Genomic DNA, 14956 nt, shown 5'->3' with positions numbered 1-14956 from the left:
TTGGGACTGTAATCTTTTCATTTGCTTTTTAGTAATTGCCTAAATTACAAATCAGTTCTTAACAAAATATTTACAAACCAGATATGAGTTGCTAGATCATATTTTAAATGTTAATAATTTTCCATCTAGAACTCCTGGAACATAACATCCAGCAGAAGCAGTCTCAGATGCTGGAGATGCAGGTGGAGCTCAGCAGTGCGAAAGACCGGGCTGCAGAGCTGCAGGAGCAGCTGAGCTCTGAGAAAATGGTGGTTGCTGAGCTGAAGAGTGAACTTGCACAGACTACGCTGGAACTGGAAACAACACTTAAGGCACAGCATAAGCACCTGAAGGAATTAGAGGCATTCAGGTGAGTCAGGCTTCCTTATAAATCTGTGTTGTGTGAAGAAAGTGGAACTATTTTGTCACAGACATTGCACAGATCTTACAAAAACATAACATACGTACACAGTGTTTAAATACCATGAAACTTCGTTAACGGAATAACTCAGTGGGAAGGAAAACTCCAAATATTTATGAATAATAAACTCATGATTATGTATTGGCATATTCTCTACTGTGGCTTCCATTCTATTTGAGATTTTTTTATATAAGGTATAATTTTGACCTTTATTTTATTTATTTGACCAACTAATCTGAAATTGCATTTATGATCTCAATAGAATTCATGATTCAGCTGGCTAATATATGCAAAATGCTTTAAAAGATAATGCTTGTAAAAAGAATGTTTGTTGGTGTAAATACTGGGATACTCTGCTTGCAACGGACACATTCTGAGCGCAGTCTTTATTTTGAACATTGTTTTCACACACATAAAAATACATGGTATTTCCCGTGTTTAGTTTTGGTAGAAGACAAGGAAGAATTTTTATTAATATTATTTTGTAATAGTAAATTGTTCTCAATGGTAAATAACTAATAGGTTTACTATTAGAAACCGTTAATGTGAAATGAACCACAGTCAATAGTCTTTAATCCTTACATGGTTTCTATTTTCTTACTCACTAGTGTATTATATGCCTCCACTTTTCATTGAAAGCAGTACTCTCTCTTCCTCTCACTATAGAGTAGTTTTATGAAAGTGCATTTGTCTCTCTGATTTAGGTTGGAAGTTAAAGATAAAACAGATGAAGTACATTTGCTTAATGACACATTAGCAAGTGAACAGAAAAAATCCAGAGAGCTCCAGTGGGCTTTGGAAAAAGAGAAAGCCAAACTGGGGCGCAATGAAGAGCGGGATAAAGAAGAACTTGAGGTATTGTTATCTCTGTCTTTAAATATCTATGGCAATCCACAACTATATATGAAAGAATCTGGAGACTTTTTCTTTTTCTAAAATGTCAATTTTGGACTCTCTATGAGGTACAATAATTTGTTTGCTCTGTCTAAACACTATTATAATGGTATCTAAACTGTACTAGGAAATGCTAGTAGTGAGATGCTTTTTTTGTTTTGATACATCCAAGGATACATACAGACTGTTCTGCAACGTGTGTTTTGAGAATTTGATGAGTGCATACACAATTTGATAAATAGGACAGTCATGTCAGCTTAATGCAGAAGTGGACTGGGTTCCCATTTTTCCCTAGGGAATGGGAGCAGCGATACTTTCCTGGCAGCAGGATGCCATATTTTAAGAAAATTTAAAATGAGTCCCTTCACTCTGGGCTCTCTCACAGCCTTGCACAGCTCTCAGCTCAAGGCAGGCGGTACTGCATGCAGTGCCCACTTTAACGGTAGCCTCACTGGCTCAGAGCTCTTCTGTCCACATAGCGCAGTACTCCATGGTGCTCTACTAAAATCTCTGTGTCAGCATTTCTGCCCTATTACTTTTGAGGGTTATTTTTTAATGTCCACCATGGTAGCCTCCAGGCTTAGCAAGTTCTCTACCTGTCAAAGGCATGTCATCTCCTCGGGTACTATTACTATTTTTTTATCATTACAAATTTGCATAGATTTTGAGTCGTTTACCCCTAACCCTGATTTTCCCTAATCCCTATTATTTTTAGTAAGTGATATTAGAAAACACAAAGTTTTTCAGGAACTCTTACCACATTTTATCAGAAATATTTGTATTTTTAAAGGTTATTGTCTTTAGAAGAAAGGTACCCTGCTTCATATTTAAACCAGATTTAGTTAATATCATGAAAGTATTATTTAGCTTAGTTATCTCTTGTTTATATTCTTTGATGAAAATCACCTAGCTCTAATAATTATGCTCTAACCACTGAAAATTTAAGTTAATAAACTGAATAATCAGTGCTATTAATCAGTACTGCCAACTTAGTATTAATGAAAGCACAATTGTGCACTTATATAAAGTATTTTTAATAACAATAATAAATTTTTCATATCACTTTCTCCTACAAGGATCTGAAATTTTCACTTGAGGGTCAAAAACAAAGAAATATTCAGCTGAGTCAACTTTTGGAACAACAGAAACAACTACTAAATGAATCACAGCAGGAAATAGAATCACAAAGAGTGCTCCACAATGCCCAGCTGTCAGAAGAACGAGGTCGAAACTTAGAGCTTCAAGTACTTCTGGAATCCGAGAAAGTTCGGATTCGGGAAATGAGCAGTACCCTGGACAGGGAGCGGGAAGTGCGCGCACAGCTGCAGCAGAGCAGTGATGACAGTGGGCAGCCTCGGCCCCTCTTGCCCTCCGAGGACCTCCTTAAAGAGCTGCAGAAACAGTTGGAGGAAAAACACAGTCGCATCGTAGAACTGTTAAATGAGACTGAGAAATACAGACTGGATTCGCTGCAGACAAGACAGCAAATGGAAAAGGATAGGCAGGTTCACAGGAAGACGTTGCAGACAGAGCAAGAGGCCAACACTGAGGGACAGAAGAAAATGCATGAGCTCCAGTCCAAAGTGGAAGATCTTCAGCACCAGCTGGAAGAGAAAAGGCAACAAGTTTATAAGTTGGATCTTGAAGGAAAGCGACTGCAAGGAATTATGCAGGAATTCCAAAAACAAGAACTCGAACGAGAAGAAAAACGAGAAAGAAGAATTCTGTATCAGAATCTTAATGAGGTAAATTGACACTTTGTTTTATAATAATTTTTAAAAGAATATTGCAGCCCTTTGATCATATAATTTTGATATTGGATTATTTAAATAGCTATATACAAATCACTTTAAAACAAAATCTATAGAAGTTTCTTTGCAGTATAGATAATACAGCAGATCCTCAAATAATACCATTCCATTCAACTTTGTTTTGTTATAACATTGATGAGATGCAGTTGGAACTTAACTTTTATGAATATCAATTAGCCTATGGTAAAATTGGTTTTGTTATATGTTGTTTCACTTAAAGCCACAGAACCTACCCATGACATTAAGCGAAAGTTTACTGTAAATTGTGTTCCCTTAAGAAAGAATGCTGTTCCTTTATAATTATTGCTTTTCCTTTTTCTGTCCAAAATTGCCAGCCATCCACATGGAGTTTAACCAATGATCGAACTAGAAATTGGGTTCTTCAACAGAAAATAGAAGGAGAGACAAAGGAATCAAACTATCCTAAACTGATTGCAATGAATGGAGGAGAAACTGGCTATAATCATGAATTAGAAATGATCAAACAAAAGCTTCAACATATGGCTTCAAAACTACAGCATCTAGCCCAGAAAGCCTCCAATCGGTGAGACCTTTCTGCTCGACCTTTGGAAAGAGCATTCCTAGACAAGCTGCAGACTCTGCCCCTCACTAATAGCTAGTCACTGGTGGGGAATTAAATTTTAAAGTTAATGCCTCTTTACATTAGGAGGTAATATTTCCTAACAGAACTCATACACCTGAAAACAAATATGTTAGCACCTTGACCAGGGAGAGAGAACACGTAATGTAAAGGAGAAGCGATATGTGAAGCACAGTGTTGCCCAATCCATAACATTTGTGCTAGTCAGCACCACTAATTGAGAAGATGTTTTCACTCTTTGTCCTTTTCTTTTTTGAAGACTGCAGTTCGAAACAGCAGATGATGAAGATTTCATTTGGGTTCAGGAAAATATTGATGAAATTATTTTACAACTACAAAAATTAACTGGCCATCGAGGCAAAGAGGTATGGCTTAGAAAACTCTGTACAGTATTGAGAGCAAAGGTTTAATGGAAACTATATGACTCATTTGAAACTGGCACCATATTTTCTCAAGAGTTTTACTTTTATCTTTTCATTTATTTTCAATAATAATAATGTTTGCCTCCCCCCAATAAAAGATAGTGAAAGCTTGAGGGGAAATTAACTTTCATTATCACTATTGAATAATTATGTTGACCTCTGGTATTATGATAACCACGTTTCCTGAAAGATTAGTCTGGGTAGTACCCTCATCACTCCATGAATGTTACTGGGTCTTCACAATTGACCGATCTGGTGAATCTTTTCAGCCCCTGTCTTTCTTGACCTCACTGTCTTTGTGGCATTTGACACTTTTTACCTCTTCCATCTTAAAAGTCCTCTCTCTCCTTATTTTTGTGTCAGTATTCTCTTGTTCCATTCTTTCATCAGTCACCTTCATGAGTTCCTCTTCCTCCTGTCCGCATTCATTTTTTTTCTCTAACTGCAGCTGTGGAAGCTTATTCAGTTATGCAGCCTGAGTTTCTCACTAGGCTTATTTACTGGACAAATACTTACATTGGGCATCTACTATGTGCCAGGTGTTGTCCTGGGTTATGGAGATACAGTAAGTAAATGCATCCCTTATGGAGCTTATGTTCTGGTGGGCCACCTTTGTCCTGTGGTCCAGGTTTATATTTTCCGTTAGTTATTAAACATCTTACTTTGGGGAAATGTACTCCATAGTGACACCTTAGGAACCTCACAGACACATTCCAAACTGAGCATCGTTTTCCTTTTCTCTTTCCTGTCCCAACCCAGTTTAGAAAGCTGAAAGTTACCATAGACCACCTTCCTTCACTGTACGTGCACATCCAAGCATCCATCCTATTCGCCTCCGTCATCGCCTTCATGCAGGCCTTCAGCCTTTGTCACCTAGACTGTTGCATTAACTTCCTGATGCGCCTCCCTCACACCAGGATCTGTTTTTGCTAATTTAATCTACTTTACATACTTTTACCCAAGAAATCTTTCTGACATGTAAATTTTGTTTATGGCATGCTCATGCCCAAAGCCTTCCATGGCTCTCCACTGCCTACATTTTTAGTTCTGTTATCCTTAAATGAAGGCAGTCTTTACACCAGCCTTCCCAAGCAACTGTAGATCCCTAAAACCAACACACTCTTGCTCAAGCCTTTGTGCCTTTACACATGCTGTTCCTTCTGCTTAATATATCCTTCCCTGTCTTCTTTCCTGCCTGGAAAATTCCGACTTACCATTTAAGGCTCAACACAAGCACCAGTTCTTTATGAAATTGCTGTTCTTAGTGCCTGTCCACATTTTGTGTGTATTACTTATAAATGTTTGTGCTATGCAACTTTATGCCATTTTATCTTTCTAGCCTGCCTTAGTGTCCCCAAATACATCTTGTGGCTCATTGACTGAAAGACTACTGAGACAAAATGCTGACCTGACAGGACATATCAGCCAACTGACCGAAGAGAAGAATGATTTAAGGAACCTGGTTATGAAGCTGGAAGAGCAGATCCGATGGTATCAACAGACAGGAGCTGGCAGAGATTACGTACGTCTGTTTCTACACGGCCACATATTAGAAGTGGTGCAGAGTGACAGTTTCTGCTACCTAGTTTCAGGTTTTACCCCTGATAATGTACAAATATTAAGTATCTGATTCTTAGTAGGATCTTTGGAAATTTTTATAGGGGCGATAATAATAATAATAATAGCTGTTCTTTATTGGAAGCCTTCTCTCTGCCAGATTTGGGGTTTTATACATTCAGAATCTCTAAGTCTATGCCCAGCCTTAACATGAGAAAACTGAAGTCAGTAGCCAAGCCAAGGTCAACTTAACCACAAAGCCAGATACTTTGCTACCTATGGAGCAACAGCAGACACATGTTAAAGAAATGTTCAAATTTGAATTCTGCCCTTGTCAGTTATATATCAGTTATTACGTTCATAACGCAAGTGAAAAATGTCGCTCAATTATTTGTTTGTTCTGTGAATTTATTTAAAAAAAATTTTTTTTCATTTAAAACTGCAAAATAAATTGTTAGCTCTGTCTTTACCCAACATAAAGATAGGGAAGACCTCTAAGACAGTTGTGCGGTCAAATACACAATAACACATCTGCACAGCTTCTGTAGGGCTCCCCTTCCTGTGCACGTGCCATGTGGTTTTTCCCCATTTCGCCAGTGTACTTGTTTAGGCTCAAACTCAACATTTGGACCCAGATGGTCCATCTATTAAGTCTCTAAACATTTTTAGCTCAAAGTTCTGCTAAATCTAAACACCTTCTCTGGAGCTAGACTCTCATAAGGCTTTTCAGTTGTAAAGTTAATCTGCTCAGCAAAGGACCATATACTTAAAACTACTGTATACTCTTTAGTGACAGTTGAGATTGGCTTTTAATGTCCCTGTTTGAGGTTGGAAAGCTGGGACTTCTGTATCTCCCATAGCAACACCTTTAATATGTTTAAGTCAGGTTTTTCTTTAAAAACTTATTCTTAAAAATCAAGTAAGTAGGCTCTGGTCTCTGAAGTCTTCTAGGTTTTCATTCAGTGGTGGTGCCAACATTGAAGCCATCATTGCTTCTGAAAAAGAAGTCTGGAACAGAGAAAAGTTGGCTCTTCAAAAATCCTTGAAGAGGGCCGAAGCCGAAGTATACAAACTGAAAGCTGAACTGAGAAATGAAGCTTTACTTCACAGTCTGAGCCCTGACCCTGAACATGCCACTCTAAAGGTCGGACACCTTCCATCTGAACGCACGCCAAACGCTGGTTCCCTGCTTTTGCCTTGTTTCATCTCTGATTACCCTTAATTCTGCAGACTGAAATTTAGGTGGCACTCAGGCTGTGTCTCTCAGTCTCTCTATTCAGTTTTTATCGTGAATGCAGGTCTCTAGCCGGTCACAAAAACTTGGTGGTGAGGCACGCCCAGGTCTGGACCAGATTAGGCTTTATTAGTGGTCACAGTTTGCAGCACCTAAGCTTATGGTCCTCCTTCCCACAATCTCATCCTTAGTAGACCAACAGAAAGTTATCATTTCAACTCCCAACAAAAACCCTGCCACTGTCAATATAGATCATCATCCTATCTAATAAAGAGGGAATATGCTAATTGACCCTCATTCCGTCACAAATATGGTGGCGGCGCCCACAGCCAATAAGGAGGGAATATGCTAATTGGCTGCCACCCCTCGAAGATGGTGGCACCGACAGCTAATGAGGGAATATGCTAATTGCCTGCCATGCCCTCAAAGATGGTGATGCCCACAGCCACAAGATGGTGGCACCCAGTCCCCTCAGCATCGCCTGGGTGGCAGGCGGGCCTGGCCGCTCTGCGCACCTGCCTCCGGAGTCCCCCAGTCCCCTCAGCCCCCCAGCCACCAGGGCCGGCCCGAGGTGCAGGCAAGCCTCAGATGGCGGCTGCCCAGCCACCCAGGGCCGGCCCGAGGTGCAGGCAAGCCTCAGATGGCAGCTGCCCGGCCACCCAGGGCCGGCCCGAGGCGCAGGCAAGCCTCAGATGGCGGCTGCCCAGCCACCCAGGGCCGGCCCGAGGTGCAGGCAAGCCTCAGATGGCAGCTGCCCGGCCACCCAGGGCCGGCCCGAGGCGCAGGCAAGCCTCGGATGACGGCTGCCCGGCCACCCAGGGCCGGCCCGAGGCGCAGGCAAGCCTCAGATGGTGGCTGCCCAGCCGCCCAGGGCCGCCCAAGGCTCATGTAACCATGGCCGGCCGAGGCTTACACTGCCGGCAGTGGCAGCAGCAGAGGTGTGATGGGGGCTTTGCCTTCCCCTGATCGCCGGTTGCCTCCCGCCCCTGAGGGCTCCCGGACTGTGAGAGGGGGCAGGCCGGGCTGAGGGACCCCCCTCCAGTGCATGAATTTTCATGCACCAGGCCTCTAGTGCTCTGTAAGATGGTAAGCCCTCTGAATAGCCTCCCTACTGACTAATAATGAATATTGTAGTAAAACTACTTTAATCAGTCAACTTAAAATCCAAAACAAAAAGAAAGAAAAGTGTTTGGTTATTCCAACTATGGAATGAACATGAATTTATGACTCTTCAAGGGATGGAAAATGTTAATGAAAAAGTTAGATAGATTAGTGACCATAATAATAAAAGTAGCTCTGTACAGTTAAATGTAAAAACTCAGACGATTGCCGAAACCGGTTTGGCTCAGTGGATAGAGCGTCGGCCTGCGGACTCAAGGGTCCCAGGTTCGATTCCGGTCAAGGGCATGTACCTTGGTTGCGGGCACATCCCCAGTAGGGGGTGTGCAAGAGGCAGCTGATCGATGATTCTCTCTCATCGATGTTTCTAACTCTCTATCCCTCTCTCTTCCTCTCTGTAAAAAAAAAATCAATAAAATATATTTAAAAAAAAAAAAACTCAGACGATAATTGAATGACAAAAATTTTTGCAATAAATGTGGTGAATAGGGGCTAATATCCAAAATAAAAAGCATAACTTTAAAGTTAGTATTCAGATTCCATTGACTAAAAAGAGGCAGAAGTGTAAGGTTAGGGTTCCTTATTTTTACTTTCAACTTCGCTGATAAAGTAGAGAACAGTGATGAGTACCTGCCATTCTACTACCACTAGTCCTTTTCTTTTTTTAAAATATATTTTTATTGATTTCATAGAGGGAGAGAGAGAGAGGAACATCAATGATGAGGGAGAACCATTGATCAGCTACCTCCTGCACACCCCCTACTGGGGATTGAGCTCGCAACCCCGGGCATGTACCCTGACCGGGAATCGAACCTGGGACCCTTCAGTCTGTAGGCTGATGCTCTATCCACGGAGCCAAACTGGCTAGGGCCCACTAGTTTTGGTTTTTGTTTTTTGTTTTTAATAAAATATAGGTCATCTTGCCCTAGAGGACAATTTGAATAACTTCTTAATAATGTCTTTATATTTTTCCCTTCTTTAAATGTAGAGAATTTATGGTAAATACCTGAGAGCAGAAAGTTTTCGGAAAGCTCTCATTTATCAGAAGAAATACCTGCTGCTGTTACTGGGTGGCTTCCAGGAGTGTGAAGAGGCCACGCTGGCTCTGCTTGCCCGGATGGGCGGGCAGCCGGCCTGCACGGACCTGGAGGTGATCACCAACCGTCCAAAGGGCTTCACCAGGTTTCGGTCGGCTGTCAGAGTGTCCATGGCAATTTCGAGGTAAAGTACTTGAAAACAAATCATTTCAATAGACTCTCTAAAGGGATTGTTATTTTTAACCTCTTTTCTCTGCCTGTGTGCTCCATATAGTCATGTGGTATGAGACCTGTCCTAAAACACGCCTGCTTCTTTCTCAGCTTCCATCTTTTAGCAGGGACCCTGGGGAAAGGGCCCTTCCAGATGCAGGCAGCTGGTGACTCAGAGCTGGCACATCCCATCTAGACTCTTTTTTTTTTTTTTTCTAAATCTGAATAAACCCTTGAACTCTTTCCGACATATAAATAAGTGGGGGGAGAGGGGGTTGGAAAAATTACTTAGGCTGTAACATACATTCATACATACTCTTGGGGCCCAGCTACAGAAAGCCCTAACTCTGCATTCAGTCCAGATATGAGTCTTAAGTCGTCGGACTCTGCTACTGCCCTCGTCCCTCTCTCCAGCAGTTCCACACTAGGGTCACCAGTACTGTTCCGTGTCTGATTGGAGTGGAGTTGGGACTCAAACTACCTTGGGGACCTGGCCTACTGCAGTCCTCTGACCTGAGTGGTGTATACGCAGGCCCTTTTACTTCTGTAGGAGCGGACAGAACAAAAGGAATTTGGTTTTCAAAGTGTTCCTATCTGGTCACATCTGATGCATCTTCAGCGGTTCTGCCTTTTTTTTTTTTTTTTTTTTACCTATATCTTTTTTTGAAAAATATGACTTAGAATTTTTTTTTCTTTGTTGATTAAGGTATTACATATATGTGACTTAGAATTTTTTAACTAGAAGCTATCTGAGATCACATAGCCCAGAATGTCATTTCACAGATGAGGAAACTGAGGCAGGGAGAGGTTGCAAAGCCAATAGTAATAGAGATGGGACAACTAGCCAGGATTCCCAAGTCTCATCCATGTCGGTTCTCTAAAGAGAGGTCGTGTTTTACCTATTGATGGTCTGGATTCTCCCTGCCGCTGCTACTCCACATTGTAGACGTGTGGTTCCAGTTCTCCCCTTCATCACTTCGTGCACCGTGTACAGAGTTAAGTGCTGGGAGAGGCCCTGATGAAAAGTCCTAATCCCTGCCTCCATCCCCAAAGGCAGCTCACGTCCTAGAGGGGAAGACCAACATGCCCGTACGTTAGAAGACGCTAAATGAGAGGTCTCAGGAGTTAACCATTAAGTTTTATTAGAATTTGGGAAGTCTCCTTGAAAACCACCTGCCATTGAAGGACTTCATTCTACCTCTCTCTTTTTGTTTTCCTCTTATATGTTCATTGTCTTTTGACACTCCTAAAACTGAGCCTTGAAACTGATTGGAATTATGAAATCAGAACTGGTGCTTCAGAAAGCTGGTCGGGCCAGGACGAGGCAGGCAGCAACTTGCTGCAGCTGGTTCTTGACCCTGCCGCCCTGATCCTGGGAAGGCGGCATCTCCTCTCATCGCTGAGTGAGGCCTCCTCCTCCGGCTTTCCCAGCTCAGCTCACGCACTGCCAACTTAAGGATCTATTCCATCTACCCTTTAGTCTCCATTCTTTTCTCCTCTTTTTATTACTTCTCGCCCTTTCTTTGCCCGTCCACTTTTCTCTTTTCAACTTTTGCTCTCCATCTCTTGTGCCCCTCTGACCCCTAAAGCCAGACCTGATGTTGTCCTCACCAGAGACCTTGGGTGCCTCTGGGGAAGCCCTGTCCTTCTGCTCCAGTTCATTTTGCCACAGGCACAGGGGGCATTTGCTTCGTTTTAGATTAGGCAACCATGTGATTTTGAAATTTGTTCTTCATTCATATTTAAATGTGTGACTTGATTTTTGTGCAAAGTGTATATTTATACTCTCTACATTATAGATAGGCTGTGAAATTTTTTCTGGGATCTTTTCTAGAATGAAATTTTTGGTTCGACGGTGGCATCGAGTCACAAGTTCTGGTTCCATCAATATTAACAGGGATGGACTGAATCCAGGTGAAGTCAAAATAGAATTTTTTTTCTCCTGTTTATGATTGTCTAAAATTACTGCATGTGTGTAATACCTTCCAAATAATGTTGTTCAAAAACGGAGAGAGCCCTTATAACGCACAGAGCTGGGGACCTTGCTATTTTAAAGAATGGGAATAGCTGGTTTTTGTGGAATATTTAATCTGCACAAGGCCCTGCTTTTGCCGTGTATTCTCCCTATCCTGTGATGTGGGTGCAGTTACTATTATCACCTTCCAGATGGAAAACTGGGGCATGAAAAGCATGGTCATTTGCCCCAGGTTACCCAGGAGCCAACATCGAACCCTGACAGTTTGGCTCCAGAACCCATGCTCCTTACCACTGCATTTAAGGTTCTGGTTCAAGATTGGATTGCTCAAAAAAGATCGGATTGCTCTTCTCGGCCATATGGACAAGTTATGGTGTGAAGTTTTTACAATTTAGCAATATTCAAACAGGTTTCTGAGTTTACCGATAGGTTATATAGTAATGATTGATAGTTAAAGTTACTTCTCTCTACACCTAGAAGGGGAAACAAACATTAGGGCTCAACATTTCAGGCATAAGTAGAGGCGTACACGAAGTTACACACAGCAGGACTGTGCTATGTATTGCTATTAAGCCACCTGTACATTTTCTCCCAGTAGCTAAGCATGAGCACCAGAGAAAGAGGAAATATATTTAGTATCCTAAGTGTTTTTGAAATATGAATCTAAGCTTATATTGAAACAGCTGAAATTTGTATCATAATGAGTTCTGTGTTGTTAGTAAATCTTGATTTCCAATTTTTTCTAATAAAGTCACAAGAATGGCTTGGCTACATCAGTCTAATATTTTTTTACCCACAACCTCTTTTCCCCTAAACCATACACACTCAGGCACCCTTCACCTCACTCTATAACTAAGTTTTTTAAAAAGAAAATATTTCAGTTAAATCATTTATTTTCTTTGAGCTATAGTTCTGGATTAGCAGAATTGCTTGTATTGAAAGGTAAACAAAGTAACATTTCTACTACTGTTTCTCTCCTACAGCAAGAACAATTGAAAATAACTATAAATAGGAGATAGTGTAGTACAGTATAATAATCTTCTGAGTCTTCATCTGTGTTGTAGAAATTTTTCAAGAACTTGGCATTTCTTTTGAACAAGGTATGTCTGGGATTACTTTAGGTGCTGAAAAGACTGACCTGTTTTATCATTCTCCCGGTGGACTGGATCTGTACGGAGAGCCGAGACACACTACATACCGCTCAAGAGCAGATCTGGACTATCCTAGGTCTCCTCTTCCATTTCAAAATAGGTAAGAATTTGACAAAACTTGCGTAGAGTAGTTAAATATACTAGTAGAGAAAGGGAAGTGTTAGGGCTTTGACTTCTTTGCATTGAAAAAGCTAAATGTATCTTCAGGAATATATGATTTGCATAATCAAATTGTAACTGGTTTCCAAGGGTATAAGAAACATCTGATCAAGTGTTATTTAGTAAATGCTGTGGGTTAGGCATTGGGAAACGTATTGACTAAAATTGATAGTCTATGAAGAAACCTCTCCAGGCTGCGAGCCAAGATGCAATTAGATAATATACTCCATTTATTGAGGACCTTGTGACAGGCAGTATACTGGACATTATTGTGATTTCATAGCTGCTGCTTTACGTTTATTGAGGCGTTTTTTTCACTTTACAACACAAACTCAGAAGTGGGAGATACAGATCAGGCCATGTACAAGTGGTCTGCCTTTTGAGAGACAGTGGAGGCTGGTGGGGAAGTTACTTACCTTGTTTCTGGATAATTTGGATTCATGTTTATATTTTGGATCTCATAGGTACCCAGGCCCTCCAGCTGATTTAAATCCTGCTTCCTTAGCATGTTCTCAGCTTCAGAATTATGACCCTGACAGAGCCCTGACAGATTATATCACCCGGCTGGAGGCACTGCAAAGGCGCCTTGGAACTGTACAGTCAGGTACTCTCAGCTTAGCCGTAAATTGGCAGCACCGCGCTGGCCAGTGGGCTCAGTGGTTAGAGTGTCAGCCGGCACATTGAAGGGTCCTGGGTTCCATTCCTAGTCAAGGGCACTGTCTGGGTTGCAGGTTCTATCCCTGGCCCTGGCTGGGGTGAGTCGGGGGGACAACCTATTGATATGTCTCTCACATCGATGTTTCTCTCTCTCTCTCTCTCTCTCTCTCTCTGGGTGGGGAGATAAGAGGAGCAAGCAAGGGCTTGAAGCATTTAATGCAGCCATTATTCATAGGAGGATCTTGTGCTTTTATGTTTGATTCGTTAAAACCTATCCCATTAAAAAGACTGTAAAAATGACCTTTTATTTCTCTCTGCTCAAAAACACAGAGCCTGCCATAGTGACTTTTAAATATATATTCAAAATCTCTTCAAATATGAAGCACTTTTTAAGACTATAAAAAGCATTATTTTTAAATGGAGGATAATAGTAATCTGCCCTTCATGAACTATTTAGTATGGTACAGAGAGCAATCTTAATTGGAAATCATTTATATATTCTGGTTTTCTCTTCTAGGTTCCGCTCATTTTCATACTGGCATGAGAAGATAATCCTTTGAAACATCATGACTCGAAGTGATTTTAAGCAAATTCCCTTTTGTAAACCACTGGTTCTTTTGTGCTTTTGTATTGCGGATATTCAATGGGACCAACACGAACACAGCTTATGATTGTATACAAATCCCAGCCAGTACATGAAAACAAACTGGAATTTGTACATATAAGCATTGTGTATGTATTCATGCACAATAATCGTTCAATTACATGTGTATTTGTGGAATGCTAATTTAAATGGTTAAATTATAAACCTGGTTGTATTTATCAAATGGGTGAAAAGATTAAACTTTTGCATATTATGACACTGCTGAATGTGTAGCTTGAGGTGTCCTGCACTTTTCTTACAAGGCTACTGAATTTACCTGTTTCTGCCTAATATATTTGCTACTGGTGATGACGACAGATATCACTTGTAGAGACCTATTTTTGTATAATGGTAGAAGTTTTGAATTTTATGGGGTATTTTGTCAAGTACTGAAATAAAAATGACTTCGCCATTTTAACCACACTGTATTTGAACCCTCTTCATTTTTAACTAAGCCATAGTTCTTAGTGCATGTCCCAGTCCACTCCAGCGGCTCTAACAAAATGCCGTGGACTGGGTGTCCTATGAACAGAAATGTCTTTCACGGTTCTGGGGCCTGGGGAGTCCACGGTCGGGTGCCAGCAGACGGTGACTGGCGGGCTGCTTCCTCCTTCAGAGACGGCTGTCCCCTCACATGGCGGAGGGCAGGGAGCACTGAGATCTCTTACAACGAGAGCAAATAGAGAAAAATACCGACATAGCTGTCCCTGAGCTCCCCCGCCATGTAGTCCCCCCACAGATGGTTTCAACAATGAATTTGGGGTGGAGGGAGACATTCAGTCTGCAGCAGTGCGTATCACCTCATTACTTACTAGAAACATGTACAACTTGAGAGATTCAGAAAGTTGTCCTCATCTTATAGATACTATTGGGGTTTCTCTCCCTCTATTGAGGAAGAATTTTCCACGTGCCTCTTTTTCAACTTTTCATCTATATGTAATACTGGAGGCCCGGTGCATGAAAGTCGAGCATGGGTGCAGTCCCTAGGCCTGGCTGGTGATCGAAGCGCGAGCGTCTGACGTGGAAGGGCAGGTCCCAGCTGACCTCTGGGCCCTGGGCAGCACCTGGGCCCCCGCATGCCTCCCT

The 14956-nt window shown here is 41.6% G+C and overlaps 1 protein-coding gene across 5 annotated transcripts in view; it reads left to right on the top strand.

The window, feature by feature from the left end:
• Positions 1 to 14337, top strand: part of AKAP9 (A-kinase anchoring protein 9) — a 128016-nt gene extending 113679 nt beyond the window's left edge. For all 5 annotated transcript variants that reach the window (XM_079785750.1, XM_079785751.1, XM_079785748.1 and 2 more), the window contains 12 exons: positions 130 to 349; positions 1105 to 1255; positions 2371 to 3039; positions 3441 to 3649; positions 3966 to 4071; positions 5468 to 5650; positions 6629 to 6829; positions 9027 to 9259; positions 11120 to 11199; positions 12382 to 12511; positions 13035 to 13174; positions 13745 to 14337. In XM_079785750.1, coding sequence (XP_079641876.1) covers positions 130 to 349; positions 1105 to 1255; positions 2371 to 3039; positions 3441 to 3649; positions 3966 to 4071; positions 5468 to 5650; positions 6629 to 6829; positions 9027 to 9259; positions 11120 to 11199; positions 12382 to 12511; positions 13035 to 13174; positions 13745 to 13779 — 2357 coding nt within the window. In that variant the 3' untranslated portion in view covers positions 13780 to 14337. The remainder of the gene's footprint in view (positions 1 to 129; positions 350 to 1104; positions 1256 to 2370; positions 3040 to 3440; positions 3650 to 3965; positions 4072 to 5467; positions 5651 to 6628; positions 6830 to 9026; positions 9260 to 11119; positions 11200 to 12381; positions 12512 to 13034; positions 13175 to 13744) is intronic.
• The last annotated feature ends 619 nt before the right edge of the window (positions 14338 to 14956 follow it).

The sequence above is a fragment of the Cnephaeus nilssonii genome (genome assembly GCF_951640355.1).
Source record: "Cnephaeus nilssonii genome assembly, chromosome: 12".
Taxonomy (NCBI): Eukaryota; Metazoa; Chordata; class Mammalia; order Chiroptera; family Vespertilionidae; genus Cnephaeus; species Cnephaeus nilssonii.
This window is presented reverse-complemented; position numbering and strand designations above follow the sequence as displayed.